General features: G+C 46.1%; 1 protein-coding gene across 3 annotated transcripts; it reads left to right on the forward strand.

Moving 5' to 3' along the window:
* Positions 1-11,944: 11,944 nt before the first annotated feature.
* Positions 11,945-25,016, forward strand: LOC132807957 (zinc finger protein 239-like). 3 transcript variants are annotated; one of them, XM_060821849.1, is made up of 2 exons: positions 11,945-12,045; positions 21,484-25,016. In XM_060821849.1, exon 2 carries the CDS (start codon positions 21,879-21,881, stop codon positions 22,884-22,886), a length of 1,008 nt encoding a protein of 335 aa, XP_060677832.1. In that variant the 5' UTR covers positions 11,945-12,045; positions 21,484-21,878; the 3' UTR covers positions 22,887-25,016. The 3 variants fall into 3 exon arrangements, with proteins under 3 accessions (XP_060677832.1, XP_060677834.1, XP_060677833.1); XM_060821851.1 differs by lacking the exon at positions 11,945-12,045 and adding an exon at positions 12,106-12,155; XM_060821850.1 differs by lacking the exon at positions 11,945-12,045 and adding an exon at positions 20,240-20,490.
* Positions 25,017-26,541: the final 1,525 nt, after the last annotated feature.

The raw sequence follows: 26,541 nt of genomic DNA on the forward strand, positions 1-26,541 counted from the left end.
TGGCGGATATCTATTTGGTTCAATCAGCTTTTAGCCAAGTGTAGTTGAGCGGGAGGATGAAGCTGTGTGAAACAGCGTGGGGAATTACTGCAGGGCCTCCTGCGCATAGAACACACCACAACAGATGTGTTTCACCTTAACCAGTTTATTCCCATCTCAGAGAAGAGAGGTTTGATGATTCGGATCATAGGAGGCCGACAGACAACATGAGAAGAGCACTCAGACCTTCACAAGCTTGTCACCACAGCTGGGTCATCGTGGCCCGTGTATCAGTATGGGATAGTAATCTGCATCTACTGACTGGAAGCACAGCAAGTTGGAGTGCTGGTGGGACTATCACACAGGAGAAAACGGCTTCGACAGATCAACTGGAGTGGCTCCCAATGCGCAACTCCGCTCACCTCAACTGAATAACTGTAAACAAATTTACTCAGTGATTCAAAGGAATACTCGGTTTTGAATCTGCATTGTGTCATGTACCTTCGAGAATGATGTCAAAACACCTTCATTGCTGTGATGGAGTAGCCTGTTGGGCAGAATATACCCGTTGTCAAACTTCCCACGTTCTGTTGGTCCAACTCCGATTTCACTCAGAATCACAAAATGTGTGACAGCGCAAACTGAGGCCATGCAACCCACCTTAGATCTTCTGGTTCGACACCATAATAAATAAGTGTCCCTATTTGTATCATTCCGTCACCTTCTCCCTGTAAATCTGCACATTGTTACATTGAACATGCCCACCGAATTCCCTTTTGTGTCCATTGAATCTGCCTCTTTGTCACTGTCAGACAGGGATTTACTGACCCCACTCCCTGTGTGAAAACGGTCTTCCTAATGTCACTTTTACTTATTTTCCTGATGACTTTAAATCTCTGACAAATCGTTCTCGTTCCTTTCAGGCCTGGGAGCATTTTCATTACATTATTACATCTGTCTAGACCCCTCCATGACGTGGAAAACTTCAATCAGGCCAGCTTTCAGCCTTCTGTTCTCCTTGGAGAACTGCCCCAACTTTCCAGTCTCCCTTCATTGCTGACATTCCTCGTTCACTTTAACCTGTTCAGTGCTGTCTCCAATCCCTTCACTTCCCTGCTTCCTGAAGTATCACCCTCAGAATTAAGCAGGAATGCAGCTGCAGGATTCACTCAGAGTCGGATTGCGCAGGCGAAAAATCTGCAATCCTTGTGTTCACTTTGAACAAATGTTTCCCTTCGCGTATTCACTGCAATTGGAGCTCTGCCCCATCCCTAATTCAGGCAGTCCGATCTTATTTAACGAAGCGGCTTTTTGAGAAAATTGTCCGGGCATTTGTGCTCAAAGTTTGTCTGGGATTGGCACCCGGGACCTCTGACACAGGCGTGGGAGAATTTTCACAACATTATTTCCGGAGTCTAGATCCTACATGACGAGGAAAACTTACGTTCTCCGAGGAGAGCTGTCCCAAATTTCCAATCTAACTTCATTGCTGACATTTTTCACACACGGCACCACTCACGTCAAACTGTTCAACGTGACCGCCAATGATGTCACTTCCCTGGTTTCTGCCCCGTTCGTACTCCAGGCAGCCCGACCTCGTTTGACCAAGGTGCTTTGTGAGAAAATTGACCATTCAGTTTTGGACGAGATAAGAAACGGTGGCTCGTCTGAGATTTGAACGCAAGACCTCTCACACGTCTGCGTAGGAGAAGAATCAAAGGGAAAGTTTGGCATGGAGCTAGAACACTGCTTCAAGCCTGAGACAGAGATGTTGGCCAGGGAACAGGGTGATGTGTTAAAGTGGCAGACAACCGCAAGGTCAGGGCCTTTTTCCTGCGGGCAGAACCGGGATGTTCTGCGAAGCAGTCACCCAGTTTATGCTTCATGCTACATTGGGGAAACGACACTGTGAGCAGCGAATGCAGTGGACTAGGTTGTGGCAAAAGTGCTGCTTCACCTGGCAGGTATGTTTGAGCCCTTGGATATTCAGGAGGGAGCAGGTAAATGGGCAGGTGTTACACATTCGGCGGTTGCAGGCGAAAGCGACTTGGCACTATGGGAGGTGGGTGTGGGGTGTTGCGAGTGAAGGAAGAGTGGACCCGAAGTGTAACCCCTGGCACAACGGGTGCGTGTTGGGACCATAACCCACTCTCTCCTATTCACTCAATGTCGTCTTTAGCAGCTTTCCCTTATAACTGCGCTCTGTTCTGCACCTCGCCTTCTCATCTGCTTCCGAAAAAAAGCTTGGACATAAATATTTCACAGTGATATACTGGCCCAATGTGCACAGTCGAGTTGATACATTCGTGGAGATCTGCGTGGTCTTCTCCTGTTCTCTGTATCCCATGGTGAGGAGGGTAATGCTTGTCACTGGCCGCTCGGGTGTCATAGAAAAGTTTCAAAACAAAATGGTTGAATTGTCTGCCAGTGGAGAGAGCCCGGTTCCTGGGGACGTGACAAACAGCAGCAGGGAGACTGAATGAGAAGCAGCTGTTCGAGAAACTCTTTGCCGCTAGCAATTCTGAGAGCAATCTCAAATGTATTTCATAGTGAGCACGTCTCAGGTCACTCAAGCGGTGTGGGGCATTCATCGCGCGGCGGCTCTCTGGCTCGTTGGTCTAGGCGTATGATTCTCGCTTAGGATGCCTTACGGTGATGAGGTGCGAGAGGTCCCGGGTTCAAATCCCGGACGAGCCCGAGGTTTTTCTAAAACTTGACTTGTGCAAAACTGCCTGATTAATTTTCTCAAAAAGCACCTTGGTGAAACGAGGTTGGGCTGTCTGGAGTACGGACAAGGCAGAAAGCAGGGAAGTGAAATGGTTGGATGTCGTGTCGAACAGGTTGACGTGAGCTGTGCGGTGTTTGGGGAATGTCAGCAATGAAGGTAGATTGGAAAATTGGGACAGCTCTCCTCGGAGAACCGAAGTTTTCCAAGTCATGAGGGACCTAGAAACAGGAAATAATGTTGTGAAAATGTTCCCACACCTGAAAGGTCCACAACGATTCGGCAGAATTTTAAGGTCACCAGGAAAACAAGTAAAAGTGACAGGAGGAAGAACGTTTTCGTACAGGGAGTGGTTAGTGTCAGTAAGTCCCTGTCGGACATTGACAAAGAGGAAGATTCAATGAACACAAAAGGGAATTCGGTGGTCACGTTCAGATGTGCAGATTTACGCTGAGAATGCGAGAGAATGAAACGAATAGACACACGTTGACTGAAGTATAGAACCAGCAGAGCGAAGGTGGGCCGCATGGCCTCCGTCTGCGCTGCGACACATGTTGTGATTCAGTGTGAAATCACAGTTCGACCAACAGAATGTGGGAATTTAGTAAAAACGTTTCTATTTACACAGCCTCCGTACGTCTGCGAAACAGCATATTACACGACAGCAGCGGAGGTCTTTGACATCAGTCTCGAACGTGCGAGCCGCGTGCCAGATGAAAAGCTGAACCGCTCTGTGGACAGGCGTCAGAGCGTGGCGGCAGAGTGGCGCAGCGGGAGCGTGCTGGGCCCATCGCTCAGAGGTCGATGGATCGAAACCATCCTCTGCTATTATTCAATGTCACCTCGAGCTGATTTCCTTTGGATCGGTGCTCTCTTCTGCCAGCTGCATCCCCGAATGGCGTGTAGCATATCGATGCACTCGCCAAATCCACTCCTATCCATGCAAGGTGCGTGGTTTTAGAGGTCTCAGTGGCATTCTGTTGTTCGGCGGTTTTTATTCTGAACTGGATCGCAAACCCAGTTCTCTGCGATGCCAATCAGCTGGTCAAGTTGTTATATAGCTGTTGATGGAGACTGTTAGTGGCTAACAATACGTAGTGTGTCATAGCAGACGAGGTGATAACAAGGAGTCGTTTGTGTGGTAGGGGTCAAGGACATGGGGGAGTTCAGGCCCTAAAGTTATGGAACTCGATATTGAAGACCGGAGGGCTGTAAGGTCTCCAAGTGGAAAATGAGGTGTTGTTCTTTCATCTGGAGCTAGAACACTGCTGCAAGCCTGAGACAGAGATGTTGGTCAGGGAACAGGGTGATGTGTTAAAGTGGCAGACAACCGCCAGGTCAGGGCCTTTTTCCTGCGGGCAGAACCGGGATGTTCTGCGAAGCAGTCACCCAGTTTATGCTTCATGCTACATTGGGGAAACGACACTGTGAGCAGCGAATGCAGTGGACTAGGTTGTGGCAAAAGTGCTGCTTCACCTGGCAGGTATGTTTGAGCCCTTGGATATTCAGGAGGGAGCAGGTAAATGGGCAGGTGTTACACATTCGGCGGTTGCAGGCGAAAGCGACTTGGCACTATGGGAGGTGGGTGTGGGGTGTTGTGAGTGAAGGAAGAGTGGACCCGAAGTGTAACCCCTGGCACAACGGGTGCGTGTTGGGACCATAACCCACTCTCTCCTATTCACTCAATGTCGTCTTTAGCAGCTTTCCCTTATAACTGCGCTCTGTTCTGCACCTCGCCTTCTCATCTGCTTCCGAAAAAAAAGCTTGGACATAAATATTTCACAGTGATATACTGGCCCAATGTGCACAGTCGAGTTGATACACTCGTGGAGATCTGCGTGGTCTTCTCCTGTTCTCTGTATCCCATGGTGAGGAGGGTAATGCTTGTCACTGGCCGCTCGGGTGTCATAGAAAAGTTTCAAAACAAAATGGTTGAATTGTCTGCCAGTGGAGAGAGCCCGGTTCCTGGGGACGTGACAAACAGCAGCAGGGAGACTGAATGAGAAGCAGCTGTTCGAGAAACTCTTTGCCGCTAGCAATTCTGAGAGCAATCTCAAATGTATTTCATAGTGAGCACGTCTCAGGTCACTCAAGCGGTGTGGGGCATTCATCGCGCGGCGGCTCTCTGGCTCGTTGGTCTAGGCGTATGATTCTCGCTTAGGGTGCCTTACGGTGATGAATTGCGAGAGGTCCCGGGTTCAAATCCCGGACGAGCCCGAGGTTTTTCTAAAACTTGACTTGTGCAAAACTGCCTGATTAATTTTCTCAAAAAGCACCTTGGTGAAACGAGGTTGGGCTGTCTGGAGTACGGACAAGGCAGAAAACAGGGAAGTGAAATGGTTGGATGTCTTGTCGAACAGGTTGACGTGTGAACCGAAGTCATGTGGGACCGAGAAAAAGGAAGGTAAAATGACATTATAAAGGACGTTTTCGTGCAGAGAGTGGTTCGGGTCAGATTTACACAGTTGCGCTGGCACCCTTGTGGAGCTCTGAGTTGTCTTGTCCTCTTCTGTCGGTGTGTTCTGACCTCAAGTGTGAAACCTCTTCTCTCAGATGGTAATGAACTGGTGAAGTTGAAACACGTGACTTGCTGTTTTTGTCCATTTCCTGTGGTAAAGAAACAGACGCCCGTGTAACAAAATACTTTCCGCAGGATTGCTGTGTCAAGGCAAATTCTGAAACCAAACAGGCTGCACAAGAAGGCACTCGTATCAATTTACCTGAGGCAAGACTCTCCGGTCTCCATTTCTGTCTGTACCGATAGCACATCACCTTGCCATTTCTCCCATAACAGACCTTTGGAGCAAGTTCAAAGTTGTCCTTTGATGCATTCGTCTCCTACCTCAAGTGATAGTGAGAGAGAGCAGAAGAGCGAATGGGCTCTGCCTTCCACCAGCACAGCGTACAAGTAGAAACAAAATGGTTCAATTATCCGCTAGTGGAGAGAGCCCGGTCCCTGGGGACGGGACAAACAGCAGTGTTCTGGGAGCAGGAGACAGATCGACAAGCAGATGTTCTTGAAACGCTTTGCTGCTTGAAATTCTGGGAGGAATGTACAATGTATTTCATACTGAGCAAGTCTCAGCTGCTTCTGGAGCTGGCTGCGCCCATGGCATGTGGCTCGTTGGTCTCAGGGTATGAACAGGTTGACATGAATTGTGCCGTGCCTGAGGAGTGTCAACAATGAAGGTAGGTTGGAAAGTTGGGACAGATCTCCTTGGACCTCTGGTTCTGTGGAGCAGGATCATAAGACACAGGATATAGAATAAAAGATTATAGTGTCATGTAACATAAATGATATATTGAAGAAACCTAGATTGATGTAGAGTCTTTCATCTTTTAAAACGGGTTGTAGATTTCGATTTATTAATCTGTAAATCCCAGAACGTTTTAAAAGTCACATTCTCCAGGTGACTTAAGGTTTATAAAAGGAGGTGACACCTCAGGTCAGACAATGCATGAAAACTGTGAGGGTAGGGTCTCTCTGTATCCTAATCTTGAGTGAGACTGGTTCTATTTCCAAATATATAATCCTGCAAACGCAGATTCACCCCAAATACTTCTCTATGTGAGTACATGCATGAGAGAGAGGGTTGAGTTTGCGTGTGCATGCTGGGTACAGTGTGTGTGATGGAGTATAAGCATGTGAGATGGTGTGTGCGTGGCTTTGAGTGTGGGGATGTATTACTGTGTGTCTGAGAGAGAGAGCAGGTCTATCAGAGAGGGTCTGCACAAGCGTGTGAGTATGTAAGAGAGTGTGCTTGTATGTGTGAGAGTGTATTGTGTAGGTGGGTCTCCTGTAGTGTGACATGTACCCAGCGTCTCGGTTGAGGCCATCCTCATGTGTTCTAAACTTGGCTATCAGCCTCTGCTCGGCCACTAGATCAAAGAGGGCTGAGGCACGAGAAAGGATGGGCGGGGGCACTGGTGGTAGTGGAGAAGGGAGAGAAATGGAAAGGGGACAGAGGTTGGGGAGTAGAGAATGACTGGGGTTCACAGGGTTGGGGAGAGAATCGGGGTGCAGTGTGAAAAGGGGAGAAAGGGCAGGGGGCAGTGGGTGGGGAGAAAATGGACAAGGGGCAGAATGTGAAGTGAGAGACAGCACAAATCCCACCTTCCCCAGGACAGATGTCAGTGTCCCACGAACTGGAACCCACTCGTCCCACAGCAGATTTGGGGTAATCATTTCTCAATATAAGCATGGCTAAGGCATATCATCCCTACTGGCCATTCAAACCGACCTTCCCAACAGCATCCCACCCAGACCCACTCATTTACGCTGCAGCTCTGCAGTTCCCCATGGCTATTTTCTGATGAAGGGTTTTGCCGAAAACATCGATTCTCCTGCTCCTTTTCCAGCACACAGCCTCGACCCTAATCTCCAGCATCTGCCGTCCTCACTTTCGCCCTGTAAGGGGTGAATGTTATATTCCTAGTCTTTTAAATCTTTTAAAATCTTTTCCCCTCACCCTAAACCTATACCCTGTAGTTTTGGAATACCTCTATGCTGGGGAAAAGACAGAAACATTGAGCAGCCAGACAAAATGCAAAAGGAATAACATGTCAAGGCACAGGGAAAAAACATTTCGACAAAAAATTGCTTTGGTATTTTTCTCTCGTATTCGCAGTTGGACACTTAAAATTTGTCATGATCTGGACTTGCCCGTGATGGACTGGGGTGTACGAGGTTAAAAATCACACAACAGCAGGTTACAGTCCAATCGGCTTGTTTGGAAGCACTAGCTTTCGGAGCGCCGCTCCTTCATCAGGCGGGTGTGGAGTATAAGATCATAAATTCTGTGTCTTACGATGTTATACTCCACAATCACCCGGTGAAGGAGCAGCGCTCTGAAAGCTAGTGCTTCCAAATCAGTCTGTTGGACTCTAACCAGGTGTCTTGTGATTTTTAACTTTAAAATCTGTAACAACTTCCTGCATACTGAGCATGCTCCGCGGTGTCAGCAAAGCACTGCGCACATTCCTTGGTGCCCGCAGAAACTGTGCGTCAGCTCCTTTCCATTCACCAATGAAGAACCTTGGAGGACCGGAAAGAGACTGGTCCTCCTGCCAATCAGAGCCGGCCATTGTCGAAATGTGGCGATTGGACCGTGAGCTCTGAAGCAGCTGCTGCTCCTTCCTCTGTGAACTTTACCCCAGACTGTAACTTCCTTCCTCTGTCTAACTTTTGTAAGTACAACAGTCTGTTTATGACCAATTTTTCCATTTTTTGTTTCATTCTGGGGTTCAATTGTTTACATGCAGCAACTGAAAGGAAAGAGTGAATTGAGGCGTGGGGGAGGGGACAGACTCTGGAAAAGTTGATCCAGGTCTGTGTCTCAATTTGCAAACACATGGCAAATGAATTGACACAATCTAAAGCTTTTGATATTAAAAAACGCAGAGAAGAGGCGCATTGTTTAAATGGTGATTTGTTGAGATGTGGCGAAAGTGAGATGATGGAGATCAGAGTTGAAAAGTGTGGCGCTGGAAAAGCACAGGAGGTCAGTCAGCAACTGAGGAGGAGGAGAGTCAATGTTTTGGGCACGAGCCCTTCATCAGGAATGATGTGTGGATGGACAGAGGGGCCTCAGCGTCCTTCTACACCAGTCACTGTCTGTTGTCAGACAGGAGCAGCAAGCAATCAGCAAGGCCAGTGATATATTAGCAAGAGAAGTTGGGTTCACAAGTGGCGATGTCTTCCTGCAGTTAGATCAGTCATTGAATGTATTCAACGCTGAGTTCATTTGACTTTGAAGAACAAAGAAGTGGATGGGTATTGGGGAAGGTGAGAAACTGGTTTTAAGACCAGTATAGAATAGTTACAGGGTCATACAGGACAGAAACAGACCATTAAGTCCAACTAGTCCATGCTGACTGTGTTCTGAAACTAAACTAGTCCCACCTGCCAGTGTTTGGTCCAGACTCTCTGAACCTTTCCTATTACAATTGCAACATTTAAGAGGCATTTGGATGGGTATATGAATAGGAAGGGTTTGGAGGGATATCAGCCGGATGCTGGCAGGTGGGACTAGATTGTGTTGGGATATCTGGTCAGCAGGCACGGGTTGGACCGAAGGGTCTGTTTCCATACTGTACATCTCTATGACTCTATGTACTTATCCAAATGTCTTTTAAACACTGTAACTGTACCTGCATCCACCACCTCCTCTGGACATTGATACCACATGAGAACTATTCTCTGTCTTAAAATAAAAAGGTGCCCCTCATGTCTTTTTAAAACGCCATCCCATACTCCTAATTTCTTCGTCTCCGCCGCATCTGCTCCCAGGAGGACCAGTTCCAATACAGTAAAACCCAAATGGCCACCTTCTTCAAAGACCGCAATTTCCCCCTAGACGTGATCGATGATGCCCTCCACTGCATCTCCTCCACTTCCCGCTCCTCCGCCCTTGAGCCCCGCCCCTCCAATCGCCACCAGGGCAGAACCCCACTGGTCCTCACCTACCACCCCACCAACCTACACCCGGACTAACCAACCCAACCACCCGTGGCTCAACACTTCCACTCCTCCTCCCACTCCACCAAGGACATGCAGGTCCTGGGGCTCCATCGTCAGACCATAGCAACACGACGGCTGGAAGAAGAGCACCTCATCTTTCGCCTAGGAACCCTCCAACCACAACGGATGAACCTAGATTTCTCCAGTTTCCTCATTTCCCCACCCCTCACCTTGTCTCAGTCAAATCCCTCAAATTCGGCACCGCCTTCCTAACCTGCAATCTTCTTCCTGACATCTCCGTCCCCCCCCACCTCTCCGGCCTATCACCCTCACCTTGACCTCCTTCCACCTATCGCATTTCCAATGCCCCTCCCGCAAGTCCCTCCTCCCTACCTTTTATCTTAACCTGCTGGACACACTTTCCTCATTCCTGAAGAAGGGCTCATGCCAGAAATGTCGATTCCCCTGCTCTTTGGATGCTGCCTGACCTGCTGCGTTTTCCAGCAACACATTTTCAGTTCTGCAAGGAAGTGTACAAACAACTGAACAGGAACACGACAGGCAACTACCAGAAGATCTGACCAAAGAGCACAACCGTGAACTGACAGCATTCATCAAGACTTCTGATCCAATCCTTCCAGAAGCTCAGCATCCACAGACGAGTTGAATCCGTGAACATGTCAGTATTCTACACCAGCATTCCTCACGATCATGGCATCACGGTAACAGCCTCAGTACACAATACCAACAACTGCCAATCTCCGAGCACTGTCCTACAACTCATCCGCTTCATTCTCAACCACAACATTTTTACCTTTAACAACCAGTTCTTCTTCCAGACACATGGAACAACCATGGGGACCAAATTTGCACCCCAGTATGCCAACGCTTCATGCACAGTTTTGAACAAGGCTTTTTTTTCTGCACAGGACCTCCAACCAACAATATACACTAGATATATGAATGACATTTCTTCCTCTGGACCCAAGGTGAGGAGTCACTGAAACAACGATCCTGTGGTATTAACAAGTTTCATCCCACCATCACACTCGTCACACTATTTAGTATCTGTCTCATTTTTGAACACATGCAGCTCTATCAAGGATGGATATCTCAGCACTTCTCTACACCGCAAACCCACGGATAACCTGACAGTGCTACACTTCTCTAGTGAAACATATTAAAACAGCCATTCCCTCTGGACAAGCCCTTCACATAAACAGGATCTGTTCAGGTGAGGAGGAACATGACAGACACTTTGAAGTACACAAACGTGCTCTCATTAGAACGGGGTACAATGCTCAACTCATCAACTGCCAGTTCCAATGTGTCACAGCAAGAAACTGTAATGACTTCCTTTAGGAGACAGACATGAGCTGCAACCAAAATGGTACCCTTTGTTGTCCAGTACTTCTCAGGAGCCGAAACACTACGCCACGTTCTTCGCAGCCTGCAACACATTATTGATGAGGATGAGCACCTCGCCAAGACCTTCCCCATGACTCCACTTCTCGCCTTCAAACAACCACTAAACTTTACACAGATAATTGTTCGCAGAAAATCACCTAGCCTTCAGGACAACACGATACAACTCTGTCACGGCAGATGATGAAAGACGTATCAGAGTGTTGACACGCTTACCACCATTACACATGGGGACACCACCCACCATGAGTGCAGCAGGTACTCATGTGACTCAGCCAGCATTGTTTACCTCATACGTTGCAGGCAACGATGCCCTGAGTCTTGGTATATTGGTGAGACCGAGCAGAGGCTACAGCAACAAATGAACGGACACTGCACAACAATCACCAGCCAGGAGTGTTCCCTCCCAGTTGAACCTTGGACCTTCGGGTGACCATCCTTCAAGGTAGACTTCAGGATAGGCAAAAAAGGAAAGTGGCTGAGCAGAGACTGATAGCCAAGTTCAAAATCCATGGAGGTGGCCTCAACCAGGACTGTAGGTTCATGTCACACTACAGGTGACGCCACTACACTCTCTCTCTCTCTCACTCACTCACTCACATACACCCTCACACAGACTTATACCCCATTATACTCTCTCACACACACATGATCACTCGGTTTCTCCTGCGCGCGCACACACACAAATTTGTGGGTTGAATTTGTACTTGCAGAATCGCATTTTATTTTGCAGAAAAACGCATAAACGTAAGATTCTGTAATACCACGATAGAAATAGAATCCGTCTGACCTAACATTGGGACACAGACAGACTTTAACTTAACACCTTCAATGCATTATCTGATTGAGATGACACCTATTGTTAAAAGCTATCTTGAGAACGTAACTTTTGAAAAGTTCTGGGATTTACAGATGTAGGAATCAAAACTAACATGGTCATTCTAAAAGATGGTAGAGGTCAGCTGAAGTTGTTTAATATTACATCTCATGACACTGCAATCCTGTTGCTATAAAGTCTGTGTGTTATGATTCTGCTCCACAACCAACCGATGAAGAAGCAGCGCTTCGAAAACTAGTGATTCCAAATAAACCTGTTGGGCGACAACGTGGCATTGTGTGATTTTTAACTTTGAAAATCTGTCAGTAATGCCAACATCTCCGTACTGCGCATGCTACTCGGTGTCAGCAACGCAGTGCGCATGTACGTTGGTGTCAGCAAAACATTACGCATGCTCACGCAAAAAGCGGAAGCACTCCGTGATCTTGTTTTGATGGACCAATGAGAAGCTCTGGAGGACCGGATGGAGATTGGTCCTCCTGCCAATCACAGCAAACCCATTGTCTGGATGCGGAAGTAGGACCATGAACTTCTGAAGTTGCTGCTGCTGCTCCTCTCTCTCTGAAAGAAGATTGAGCTTCACCCCAGACTGCAACTTCCTTCCTCTCTCCAACATCTGTGAGTACAGCACGCTCTTTTCTCAACCCCTTTTCCATTCCGGGGTTGAGCTGTTGACTTGCAGGAACTGAAGGGAAACGGAGTGAATCCAGGGAGGGGAGAGACTCTGGGTAAGTGAGTCCAGGTCTTTTTTCAATGGAAAATACAAGAGAATTGACATTTCAGGCTCGAGCCTTTCATTAGAAATGATGTGTGAATATACAATAGGGCCTCTGCGTCCTTCTAATCCAGTCAGTGCAAGTTGTCAGACAGGTGCAGCAAGTAGCGAGCAAGGCAAGTGGGATATTGGCAAGAGGAATTGAGTTGAGAAGTGGGGACGCCTTCCTGCAGTTTGGGAGTAATTGAATATCTCCAAGGCTGAGTGCATCTATTTATTGAACAACAAAGAAGTGATGGTTATGGAGGAAGGCAAGACCAGTACAGATCAGTTACAGAAACAGACCCTTCAGTCCAACTAATCCATGCAGACTATGTTCTCAAACTAAACTGGACCCAGCTGCCTGTGTTTAACCTATATCCCTCTGAATCTTTTATATTGGAGTCATAGAGATGTACAGCACAGAAACAGCCCCTTCGGTGCAATTTGTCCATACCTACCAATTATCCTAATCTAGTTTATTTGCCAGCCCTGGGCCCATATCCTTCGAACCCCTTCTATTATAGACCAATCCAAATGCCTTTTAAATTCTGTAATTATACTGGTATCCACCACTTCCTCTGGCTGGTCATTTCATATATGCGCTACTCTGTGTGAAAAGGCTCGCCTTAGAGGTTCACCTACCTCCCAACTCCTTTACTCAGTGCTGTAACCGATAAAGGAAAACATATCTTCAAGGAACTATGAACCTGCACTCCAAGGTCTCTTTGTTCAGCAACACTCCCCAGGACCTTACCATAAAGTGTATAAGTCCTGCTCCAATTTGCTTTTCCAAAATCCAGTGCTTCACACCTATTTAAAATAAACTTCATCGTTCACGTACTAATCCAAATGTCTTGTAAATGTTCTAACTGTTCTGCATCCACCCCTTTGTCTGGAAATTCATTCCACACCCAAACCACTCTCTGGGTCGGGGGGGGGGGGGGAGAAATGGCGACCCTCATGTCCTTTTAAAATCTTTCTCCTCTCTTTCTTTCAAAAATTTGCTCCGTAGACTTGAACCCCCAGCCTAGAGAAAGGATTTTGGCCATTCACCTCATCTATACCCCTCACGATTTTATAATCCTCCTCTGCTCCAGTGGAAAAAATTCCAGCCTATTAACCTGAATGTAGGTATATTCATGGCAGGTCAGGCAGCATCCGAGGAGCTGCCTGACCTGCTGTGCTTTTCCAGCACCACTCTAATCTAGACTCTGGTTTCCAGCATCTGCAGTCCTTGTTTTTACCCTTTACGTAGGTATACTCATATCTACTTATGATCTGTTCAATGCTGATGCAAACCCGACAGGCTAAATGGCCTATTCCTGCTCCCAATTTGCACACTCCTAGTCCAGGACAGCAAGAGACCATAAAACACAGGAGCAGAAATTAGGCCTCTTAGCCCATCAGGGCTGCTCCACTATTAGGTTCTGGCTGATCAGTTTCTCAATCCCATTCTCCCACTTTCTCGCTGTAACCCTCGACCCCCTTGATACTCAAGAACCATCTATCTCCATCTTAAATCTACTCAGTGACCTGGCCTCCACAGCCTTCTGTAGCAATGAATTCCACATATTCACCACTCACCGGCTGAAAATGTTTCACCTTATCTTTGTTCTACAAGATATTCCTTTTACTCTGATGCTGTGCCCTCAGGTCCTAGACTCTCCTACCAATAGGAACATCTTCCCCTGAACTCTGTCCAGGCCAGTCAGAATTCTGTCTGTTTCAATTAGATCTCCACCTCCCCCGAGTGTGGGCCTGTTAATCAGGATGAACCACACCCTTCAGGATGAGTTACAGCAGGAATTAGGTTCAGCAAAGTCAGAATGGAGGAAGTGCGTGTGGAATGGAGAGTCTCAGCTTTTAGGGGATGAGAGAGGAAACAAAGTTCAATACAAATTAGAATTGATCGGTGGGCTGATGGGTCAAGGAGTGGCAAAATGAGTTTAATTTAGATAAATGTGAGGTGTTTCATTTTGTAAGGCAAATCAGGGCACGACTTACATAGTTAAAGGGGAGTGTTGCTAAACAAAGTGTCCTTGCAGGTTCATAATTCCTTGAAAGTGGAATTGCAGGGAGACAGGATAGTGAAGAAGGCATTTGGTACACTTTCCTTTTTGGGTCAGAGCATTGAGTACAGGTGTTGGGAGGTCATGTTAGGCCACTTTTGGAATACTGTGTGCAATTCCAGTTGCCGCCCTCTGGTAGAATGTTGTGAAACTTAAAAGGGTTCAGAAAAGCTTTACAAAGATGTAGGCAGAGTTGGAGGGTTTGAGCGATAGGAAGATGCTGAATACACCAGAGATAATTTCCCTGGAGCATTGGAGGCTGATGGGTGACCTTAGAGAAGTTTATAAAGGGTATGGATAGGTTGGATTGCCAAAATCTTTTCCCCATGGTAGGCGACTCCAAACCTAGAGGGCATCGATTTCACGTGAAAGGGGAAAGATCTAAAACGGACCTGAGGGTCAACTTTTTCACACGGGGGTAGTGCATGTTTGGAATGAGCTGTCAGAGGAAGTGGAGAGGCTGCTACAATTACAATGTTTAAAAGGCATCTGGATGGGTATGTGAATAATAAGGATTTAGAGGGATACAGGCCAAATGCTGGCAAGTGGGATTAGACCAGTTTAGGATATCTGGTCGGCATGGATGAGTTGGACTGAAGGCTGTGTTTCTGTGCTGTATGACTTTAATCATCTTACGTGAAAGCAGAAGTGTTGTTGTGAAGACTGGAGTTTCAGAGCAGCTTTCAAAGATGTTTTGCCTTTACTGGAAGCAGAAGAAGTTACAATGAAACCTTTCATTGGTGAGACAGCAACTGAGTACATGAGTACATCTAGGATTTTGGTGGAATGTGGGAATTCATTGCACTGTGGGGGTGAGCAGTAAGGACAGTGTGCTGATTGGGGTGCCCAGTGAAGGGCTAGGTGGATTTTTGAGTTAAACTGCTCATTTCTGTCAGCCTCCGATGTTTTGTTTCCAATGCTGTCCATCAGAAGGAGCGGTGAATGAGTAACTGGTCTTGTTAGAAGCCTTACAGTTTTCAGTACTGCAGGAATTGCATTATTTCATCAGCATTGTAAAGGTTACTGGCAGCAGCGGGAGGCGTGGGTTGTATTCACTAGAAATGATTAAGCATTTAGATAACATACATACAAGGGGAGGGGGGTCTTGTCTTTTGATTTGCAGAAGGTGGGAGATTCTGGGAGCTGTGATCTAAGGCAAACACAACTGCGGTAAATCATAGAAGTCCTACAGTGTGGAAGCAGGCCAATCAGCCCATCAAGTCCATTCTGACCCCTCCAAAGAGTATCCTGCTCCCGTCCCCATCCCTCGGGGAATCAAGGGTAGTCGGGATAATGCAAGTAAGAGCTGAGATGATGGATAGATCAGCCACGATCTTAATAAATGGTGAAGCAGGCTCAACAGGCCCAATGGCTTACTCCTGCTTCTATTACGATGAAACTATAACCCTGCATTTCCCATTGGCTAACCCACCTAACCTGTACATCCCTGGGCACTATGGGCAATTTAGCAAGGCTAATCCAACTCAAGGTAGATAAGCAATGGAGTGATGTGGAAAATGGACATCAGAGAACAATAGAAAGGAACAAGGAGAATAAACGTACCAGCAATTAAAACTGGATTCAAAAGATTACAAACAATAAAACTAAAAGGTCAGTATTTGACTGTGTGCTTGTTATGAAGGGGTAGAGGTACTGTACCTTTAAGAGAGTTTAAAAAAATCGAGCAGAACAAAGTGTTATAAACAAGATGAGAATGTAATATTTGGTCAACACAAATAGAGCAACTGGGTTGCCATGAGGCACAAACAAATTTAAATTTGGCCAATCAGTTTAAATTTTGCCCCAAAATACCAAAGTCCAATCAAGTTTGAATTAAGTATTTTGATAATATTAACACCAATAAAATGATTTGATGTTTTGGACTATAAAACCGGGCATTTTTATGAGTTTTAATATTCTCTGTTGGACATAAAGAGTAAACTTGTTAATTTTTACTTTAAATATTTACCTTTGGGATAGTTATTTGCCTCTTGAACTTTTACATATTACTGCATGGGGTGAATCATCTCTATATTGCTGGTTTAATTTAGCAGAGGGGGTTACCCCGTGTCGTAATAGCGCTGCAACATAACAAAAGTGAATGAATTGACTGCTCACATTGAAGACAATAATTATGATCTGAGACTCCTTACAGAGACATAGCTTCAGGATGACAAGGATTGGATCCTAAATATTGAGGGGAGATGTGGCATTCATGTCGAATGGGAAGCTAGGTAAAGGTAGAGGGTTGACACTGCTAATCAAAGCACTGACCACAGGGCAGTCTGGTGTCGGCACGGATTTCAGGTCCTGGTTTCTTTGTCCTTGGTTGATCTTCCTGTTCCCACACAGTTGTTGTCTGTTCTCAGCTGTGCTTCATTTCTGCTGAAGCTTTAACCTCCTTTGACACCTTTCGGGACAATAAAACATTCACTCAATCAAAGTCCAACCTACAATCTCCCAGCCTGTAAACCATCCAGACATCATACCAGAAAATATAACAAAAAAGGTGAAAAATTAGAATTAAATAGGTGCTTGTGTCTGTTCATTGGCAAGTAAACTAGAAATAGGGGTCTGCTAGGATTCTTGTAGTGCCCTAATTGAAGAATTCTCTCTCCCTTACGTCTAAGTATTAGTACCCAGCTATGATTTATAACAATATTTACATCAACAGAAATGAAGCATCTGTGATGCAATAGACATAGAGATATACAGTATGGAACTAGACTTTTTCTCTCTCTCATGTGCGCGTGCGTGCGCGCACACACACACACACACACACACAGGTCTATGGGGTGAATTTGTATTTGCAGATACATTGTGCATTTTTTGAGCAAAATGCAATCTGCAGGCAGACAATACATGGAATATTTTGTAAATTCCACTTTGGAAATAGAACCAGTCTGACTCAAAAACTGGGATACATACAGAATCTGGCCTCACACCTTTAATGCATTGTCTGAGTTGAGTTGTCACCTTTTCTTATATAACCTTAAATTATCTCGAGTAGGTGTCTTTTAAGAAGTTCTGGGATTTACATATTAATGACACCGGCAACTCATTCTAAAAGATGAAAGACTTTATAATCCAGGTTTCTTCAATGTATAATTTCAGTGGCATGACTCTGTAGTGTTTTGCTGTAAACTCAGTGTCTTATGATCTTATAGTCCACAACCACCTGATGAAGGAGCAGCGCTCCAAAAGCTAGTGCTTCCAAATAAATCTGTTGGACTGGTGTCATGTGATTTTTATCTTTGCCCAGGTTAGGGTGGATTGGCCCTGCTAAATTACCCACAGTGTTCAGGGTTTTGCAGGTTGGGAGAATTGTTAGAAGTGATTTGATTCCACCTTCTCGTGACTGTCTGTGTGAACTTTGGTATGTTCTCCCCCTTCTGTCTGCATGGGTTACCTCTGGGTGCTCCGGTTTCCTCCCACAGTCCAAAGATCTGCAGTTTCGGATGGATCGGCTGTGCTAAAGTGTCCAGGGATGTGCAGGTTAGAGTGGGTTAGCCATGGGGAACTGCAGGGCTGTCGGGTAAGTGGATGAGTCTGGGTGGGATGCTGTGTGGAAGGTCGTTGTGAATTTGATAGGTGAAATGGGCTCTGCAGGGATTATATAATTCTTCTGCTTTAGCCATATGTAGATTGAGAAATGACTGCTGTGGGAGGAGTAGGTTCCAGTTCATGGGACACAGTCCCAGTCGTGGGGAAGATGGGAATTGTGCAAGGTATCAATTTAACATTTGGTCGAACAGCTCGGTAGCTGGGTTGCCTGGGGACAAAAACATACTCAATTTTGGCCAATAGATTTAAATCTTGCCCCAAAATACTGAATTCCAATCCCCGTGTCTGCATGGGTTTCCTCCGGGTGCTCCAGTTTCCTCCCACAGCCCAAAGATGTGCAGGTCAGGTGAATTGGCCATGCTAAATTGCCCATAGTGTTAGGTGCATTAGTCAGAGGGAAATGGGTCTGGGTGGGTTACTCTTCGGAGGGTCAGTGTGGACTGGTTGGGCCGAAGGGTCTGGTTCCGCACTGTAGGGAATTTAATCTAATCTAATAACACCAATGAAATGATTTGATGCTTTGGAGTATAAAATCAAAAAAAAATTGAACAGTTGCAGGAGAACTGCCAAAAGACCAACAAATGTAGGCTGCTAGTGAGAACTCTCTGAGAGGTACCTGTCCAGATAAGGAGTTTGCACAGAAAAAAAAAACATTGACACCGACCTGGAAAGCAAATATACAGAGGAAGATACAAAGAGAAGATTTAAAAGCTGGCTGGTTTTGAAGTTTGAATCTTTCGGTAAATCTTAATCAGGGGTTTTCATTGGACTGGTATCATACAGGGGAAAGTAGAAGATAGGTTAGAGAAAGGAGTTGTAAATAGTTGTTAATTAATTATTCTCCATTAGACTTAAAGAAATAAAGTTGTTAATTTTAACTTTAAATACTGACCTTTGGGAATAGTTTCTTGGTTCTTGAATTTTCACAGATTACTGCAAGGGTTAAACCTTCTCTATGTTGCTGGTTTAAATTAGGTGGGGGAGATTGCACCCAGTGTTGTAAAATTTGGGGGCTTTCGCCCGAGATTTGAACTGGTTTAGACAGATTTGAATAGATTTGGGAGTACGAAAAGTCCCAGCAGATTTAAACACTTGCAAGTTAGTGTCCTAGATCATTAAATAAAACTTTAAATAGTGACTTTTAGAAACAGTTCCTTACCTCTTGAATTTTCACATTTGCACATGGGGTAAATCTTTTTTTGCTTTTAAATTAGTGGGGGGAGTGCAGTCCGTGTCATAACAGTTCTGACTATGTAGAAATAGAATCATGGAGTAGTGGATCATGGAAACAAGCTGTTTGTTCTGTGCCAATCGGATATCCTAAATTAATCAGGACGCATTTGCCAGCTCTTGGCCCATATCCCTCCAAACCTTCCTGTTCATATACCCATCCAGATGCCTGTTGAATATTGTAATTGTACCAGCCTCCACCACTTCCTCTGGGAGCTCATTCAATCCACGCACCACCCACTGCGTGAAATAGTTGCCCTTCAGGTCCCTTTTAATCCTTTCCCTTGTCACCCTAATATAAATCAATTGCTGCTTCTTCTGAACAGGCTCAGTGGTTAGCACTGCTGCCTTATAACGCTAGGGACCCGGGTTTGATCCCAGTCTCTGGTAACTGTCTGAGTGGAGTCTGCATGGGATTCCTTTGGGTGCTCCGGTTTCTTCCCACAATCCAAAGATGTACAGGTTTGGAAAGAGTATTTCTTGAGGGGAATTAACTTTCACACTTCTTTTCTACTCCTTAGGTCCCTTTTAAATCTTTCCCCTCTCACCTTCAACCTATGCCGTCCAGTTTGGGAGTCCCCTACCCTGAGGATAAGATGGGTAGTCAAATAAAATGCAAAAGGAATAAAATGTCAAGCCGCAGGATAAATATAAAATGTCACTCCATCCTTTCTTGTCTCTGATTGTCATTTGGGTACAAAATCTGTCAGGAACACCAGCAACTTCACACAGCACCTTGCGCGTGCTCCTCGGTGACAACACACACTGCGCATGTTCGCCGGTGTCAGCAAAACCTGCGCGTGCTCCTAACTGTCCGCGGAAACTGCGCGTGCTCTTCTTTTGTTGGGCCAATAGGAAGTCCTGGAGGACCGGAAAGAGCGTGGTCCTCCCGCTAATCAGAGATCCCCCTATTGTGTCTATCTCTCGCGCTCAATCACAATTTATGGAGGGGACAGATTCTGGAAAAGTTGGGCCAGTCTGTGTCTCAGTTGGTAAACTCATGGAAAATGCAGGGCCACGATGTGAAGTGATAGTATTCCCTTGCGGGGCGGGGGAAGCAGAAAGGAGATGCATTGTTTAAATGGTGAGAAATTGGGATGTGGAGAAAATGAGGACTGCGAATGTTGGAGATCAGAGTCAAAAAGTGTGGTGCTCGAAAAGCACAGCAGATGAGGCAGCATCCAAGGAGCAGTAGAGTCAGCGTTACAGGCTTGAGCCCTTCATCAGGAATGTGTATAAAGGGGCCTCAGCGTCCTTCCACACTAGTCAATGCCAGTTGTCAGACAGGTGCAGCAAGCAATGAGCAAGTCAAGTGGTATATTAGCAAGAGGAATTGAGTTCAGAAGTGGGGAGTCTTCCTGCAGTTATGGGATCATTGAATATATTCAAGGCTGAGTTCATCTGATTTTGGAACAACAAAGAAGTGGATATTTATGGGGGAAGGTAAGAAAATAGTTTTCAGGCCATTTCAGAACAGTCACCGAGTCAAACAGCACAGAAACAGTCCCTTCAGTCCAACTACTCCATGCTATGTTCTCAAACTAATCTAATCCCACCTGCCAGTGTTTGGCCTATATCCCTCTGTCACAAAGCTGGTCCTTCTCGAGGATGCTGTGTCCTTGGTTTTTTTTCAGAGGGGTGGTAAAAAGACCCGGGCTCCGAAGCGACTGGTTTAGTACAGAGATGAAAAACGGTATAGGGAGGCATTTTTGGTCAGATATGAACAGATGAGACTTGAGGCCAAAGCTTTTATGTTTTAGAAGTGACCTGTACAATGAAAGGGGAGTGGTCAGTCCTGAAAGCTGAAGTCTCGTTTGGGTGAGTTAAACAGTGGACTGTGTGGAGAAAGGCTGCTAGCACTGTCTCCTTCCGCCCTTCTAACTTCAACTGTAAGCCTCTGTTTCAGTTTTACTTTGTTTAAGGGTGTTTTTTTGGTACTGTTGTGTACAAGCATTACGAAGAGTGTTAAGAGTTTCTCCACAGCTTGTACTTTATTAAGTAAAGTTTGGTTGTTCACAGAAGTTGGCGTATTGCAGTGTAAGAAGCTCAAGCAAAAGAACTTAACAAAGGAACCTAAGGGATAAGTCTTTCATGCAGAAAGTGGCGTGTTTAAGGAAAGAGCTGTCAGAGTAGGTGGTGGCTGCTGGCACAATTATGACATGAAAAGGCATCTGGATGGGTATACGATTAGGAAGGGTTTAGACAATATGGTCCAAATGCTGGCAAATCGGCCGAGATTAGGTTAGGTTATCTAGTTGGCACGGATGAATTAGACCAAAGGGTCTGTTTCTGTGCTACATATCTCTATCGCTCTGACTTGCCACGAACACTTGCCACATCTATATGTTCAGTTTCTCTCTGGTGTCAGTGTAAATGCCTTGATGTCTCATTCTTAACCGGACTGGCAGTAATGACTTTTGTAATCTTTTCTTACAGACTATCTGAAGACAAAAGTTTCAAAGTCAACAGATAAAGGGCTTATGCCCAAAATGTTGATTCTTCTGCTTCTCTGATGCTGCTTGCCTTACTGCGCTTTTCCAGCGACGCATTTTTTGATTCTGACTCTCCAGCGTCTCCAGTCCTCACTTTCACATCAATGTCTGACAGTCACTCAGTCCATCAGGACCGCAACAATTTTCAACTGATTCTGTGAGAAGGAGCAACGCGTTCTCTTTGGTTCCTGTTTGAGTACGGGGGGACTGGTTGAAAGACTCTACTGTTGCAGCGCAGTGTGTGTGGAGCCTGAAACAACTCTACTGCGTGGAAAGAGGAATTCACTGCGGGGTTGTACACGTGTGTGTGTGTGTGTGTGTGCAGCTGAAGCTTCAGCCATGGAGAAACCTGAGGAAACACGCCCCGTTGAGAAACCATGGAAGTGTGGTGACTGTGGGAAGGGCTTCTGTGTCCCACCTGTCCTAGCGGCTCATCAGTGCAATCACACTGGGGAGAGGCCGTTCTCCTGCCCCGAGCAGGCGAAGGGCTTTACTTGCTCCTGTGTCCTGCTGGCCTACCAGCAAATACAGACTGGTGAGAGGACGTTTTACTGCTCCATGTGCGGGAAAGGGTTCACTTGGGTGGACAACTTCCAGACCCACCAGCGATTCCACGCAGGGGAGAGGCTCTTCAGTTGCCATGAGTGTGGGAAAGCCTTCAGCAATTCCTCCGACCTGCTGAAGCACCGGCGAGTCCACACGGGGGAGAAGCCATTCAGCTGCCCCGAATGCGGGAAGGCCTTCAGCGACTCCTCCAACCTGCTGAGGCACCGGCGGGTCCACACGGGGGAGAGGCCCTTCAGCTGCCCAGAGTGTGGGAAGGCCTTCAGCAATTCCTCCAACCTGCTGGCCCATCAGCAGGTCCACACAGGGGAGAGGCCCTTCAGCTGCCCAGAATGCGGAAAGGCCTTCAGTAAATCCTCCAACCTGCTGGCCCATCAGCGGGTTCACACGGGTGAGAGGCCCTTCAGCTGCTCAGAGTGCGGGAAGGCCTTCAGCAATTCCTCCGACCTGCTGAGACATCGGCGAATCCACACGGGGGAGAGGCCTTTCGCCTGCCCAGAGTGTGGTAAGGCCTTCAGCAATTCCTCTGACCTGTTATCCCACCGGCGGGTCCATACCAGGGAAAGGCCATTCAGCTGCCCCGAGTGCGGGAAGGGGTTCACCCGCTCCTCCAAACTGCTGGCCCACCAATGGGTCCACACCGGGGAGAGGCCGTTTGCCTGCCCCGACTGCGGGCGGAGGTTCACATTGTCCTGCAACTTGCGGAGGCACCAGCAGGGGCACAAGTGCATCCAACAATCAGATTCCACCAGTGATGCTGCAGTGGGTCACCCCCAAAGCTGAACCTCCTGCCTATTCTGACAGTGGGTGCAGTGGGCTTTTGTTGTTTTGTGCTGGACTCACCCTCTTCCCCCCCCCCCCCCAACACCACCTCCCAAGCCCACCTATGTGGCTCAGGGGTGGCATGGTGACTCAGTGGTTAGTACCACTACCTCATGATGTTGACCTGGGTTCAATTGCATCCTCAGGGTGACAGTCTGTGTGTAGCTTTCACAATGCCCCCCACATCTGTAGGGGTTACCTCTGAGTGCTCTGGTTTCCTTCCCCTGGTCTAAAGGTGTGCAGGTTAGGATGGATTGGCCCATCTAAATTGTCCCATAGTGTTCAGGGATGTGCAGGTGTGGTGCATTAGTTGGGGTAAATGTAGAGGAATAGGGATAGGGGAATGGGTCTGGCTGGGTTACTCTGCAGAGGGCCAGTGTGGACTTGTTGGGCCAAAGGACCTGTTTCCATAATGTAGGGAATCTAATCTTCAAAAAAATTCCTCCAAGCGATACTGATAAAATATGCCGAGTTGGACAAAGTATCCCATCAAGTTTGAGACAAACCCAGAGTTGAAGAAGTCGGAAGTCACACAACACCATGTTACAGTGCGAAAGGTTTATTTGAAATCACAAGCTTTAGGAGCATTGCTCTTTCATGAGTGCTGCTCCTTCATCAGGTGCCGTGTGACTTCTGACCTTGTCCACCCCAATTCAACACCAGCACCTCTGCATCACAGTTGACAAATGAGATTGGATTTTATTCGGCCTGATTTAGTGAAATGTTCATTTGGAAACTCAAAACTGTCGGACCTACAAAGAGACGCGAATCATAGAGTCCTACAGCAGGAGACAGGCCCTTCTGCCCAACATGGTCCATGCTGACCAAACTGTCCATCAACACTCAGCCCATTTCCCTGCACTTGGCCCATTTCCTTTCATACCTTTCCAATCCACGTATTTGTCCAAATGCCTTTTAAATGTTGTTAATGTACCCACCTCAACCACTTCCGCTGGCATCTCATTCCATATGTGTACCACCGTCTGTGTAAAAACAAAAGTTGCCCCTCACATTCCCTGTTATTCTTTTTCCTCTAACCTTAAACTGATGCCCGCTAGCCCTCACTTCCCCAACCCGGGGTAAAAGTGAGTGCATTCACCCCCTCCATGCGTCTCACGATCTCTTCACTTCTCTAAGGGCCTCTCTCAGTCTCTAATGCTCTAAATAAAAATATCTTAGCTTGTCTAACCTCTCCCTTTTACACAGACCCTTGAGTCCTGGCAACATCCTTGTATATGTCTTCAGCACTCTTCCAAGTTTAATAACATATTTGTTATAGACACTGCCCTGTCTACCTATTTTGTTGGAAATATAGGACCTAATCCAAACAGGATAATCTGGCTGATGGGACAGGAAACCACTTCCTTTCTTGAGAGACAGTCTCCTGGAGAGAACTGGCTGGCTGACTGAGTCCACACATTTGCCTAAGGTGGTGCTCGAAACCTTTATCATCTTTGGGATGGATCCCCGTTCATTCAGTGCTTTGGAGTCATGCATCCTGGAACAGACCCTTCAAACCAGCCAGTCCATGATCCCCAACTAAACCCGTGCCACCCATCTGCTCCTGGCCTGTTAACAGTTTGTTAATAGTTTTGTTCATTTGTTCACCGTGAGAGTTGGATAAATAAATTGCTGATTGTTGATTTTAAAGTGTTGGGGATTTACTCTTATCACTAGAACAAGTTACACCACTTTTCATGCTAATTTTACAGATTATTGGGTGACACGCTCCTCTGGGTGTTTCTGTTTGAGAAAGGTGGTGCTGTCAGCCTTCGCTTTATAAGGGTATTGACGTGATGTACTGCTGAATGCAATGGAGTCAACATGAATCCCAGCCTCTCACTGTGGTTGTGGGTGAATCGCCTTAATTTGGCTCTTAACTCAGAAACTGCACACAATAAACTGCTGAAACAATCATTTACACTTTATTGTATGTAGCAACCAAAAATAAAACTCCTCAAGTAACCAAGTTCAACCTCACTCACAACTTGGCTATCACCCAATTGATGGCAGAATTTAACTGAGTTTCCACCGACAGTATCTGTCTCTGGAAGTGTCCAGGGATTCACTGCAGTGTTGTTCTTCCAAGTACTGCTGCCCCGTGTATAAATGTTAATGAATATCGGGAAGAGGGGGGAAGGGAAACCGTTCCTGCATTTTCATGATTTCTCCATGGTGCAGGTGTCCTCGTATTTCTCCAGGTTCAACAATCAGTTGAAACTCGTTCACACTTACAGCATAGGTGTGGTGTTACTGGTGAACCCTCTGATAATTGAAGGACTTCATTCAGTCTGTAAAGCATGTTCCAGTCACTACTCTGGTGTGTGAGTATGTGAGACTCTGAGTTTCCAGTCACACTGACATTTAAAACCTAACAAAGCAGACAGACCTTCTCCCCTTTGTTTTCAAGGCCATCAATATCCAAGTCCTGGTGAATCAAGCAACTGTCAGACTTCGATGTGATGTTTGGTCTGAGATTTCTGCCTCCAAATTCTTCTCTTGTAATATTCCTGTGGAAAGAGATGACAAAGGTCATCGCTGTCAGTCCACAATAGAAAATCAAAACACACAATTCTCGTTTCTGTGGAACATTTTTTCCTCTCTTAGTACCCAAGATCTTTGTGCTGATCTATATGTAAATGTATACAGCAGGGTAATGTGGTGGATTGCATTCTCCATGAAGAGTTCACTCAAGTTGCTGAATGGACATCTATCATGCTGTACTGACGTTCTTATTGAAGATATACAATATTATGAGCCCTGAAACAACTGCAAATCAGGCTTTTAGAGCCATAAACATTCCTTCAAATATGGAACATAAAGCCCAGACTTATCTGTCTTATATTAACACACGGTTGTCTTACATTTCCAGAAGACTCAGATTTAAGTTTCAAGTGTGACTTTTTGTAAAAGAAGCCATCTTTTGGACTCCTTCCATACCATACTGACTCTATTACTAGAAATACATCCATATTACACCAGGATTCATGGATCAGTGACGTGAGGCTTATCTTTACCCTCGTATAATTTTCTGTTGCATAAATGTTTTGACGAATGCCAGTCATGAGTCAGAGACATAAAACACAGAAACAAATCCTTCAATCTAACTTGTCCATGCCGACCGGATATCCAAAATTAGTCTAGTTCCATTTGCCATCACTTAGTCCATATCCCTCTAAACCCTTCCTTTTCACATACCCATCCAGATGCCTCCACCACTTCCTCTGGCAGCTCATTCCATACACACATCACCCTGTGCAAAAAAAGGTTGACTGCAAGGTCCCTTTTAAATTTTTCCCCTCTTGCCCTAAACCTATGCCCTCTAGTTCTGCACTCCCCCTATCCCAAGGAAAAGACCTTGTCTATTCACCCCATCCACACCCCTCAAGTTTTTATAAACCTCTTTAAAAAACACACACTCAGCCTGCGATGCTCTATGGAAAACAGGCCCACCTTATTCAGCCTCTCCTTGTGGTTCAAACCCTCTTACCCTGGCAACAGCCTTGTGAATCTTTTCTGAATCCTTTCAAGTTTCACAACATCCTACCTATAGGAGGGAGACCAGAATTGCACACAATATTCTCGAAGAAGCCGACTGAAACTGACTTTTGCAGAA

This window comes from Hemiscyllium ocellatum, assembly GCF_020745735.1.
Source record: "Hemiscyllium ocellatum isolate sHemOce1 chromosome 27 unlocalized genomic scaffold, sHemOce1.pat.X.cur. SUPER_27_unloc_28, whole genome shotgun sequence".
Lineage (NCBI taxonomy): Eukaryota > Metazoa > Chordata > Chondrichthyes > Orectolobiformes > Hemiscylliidae > Hemiscyllium > Hemiscyllium ocellatum.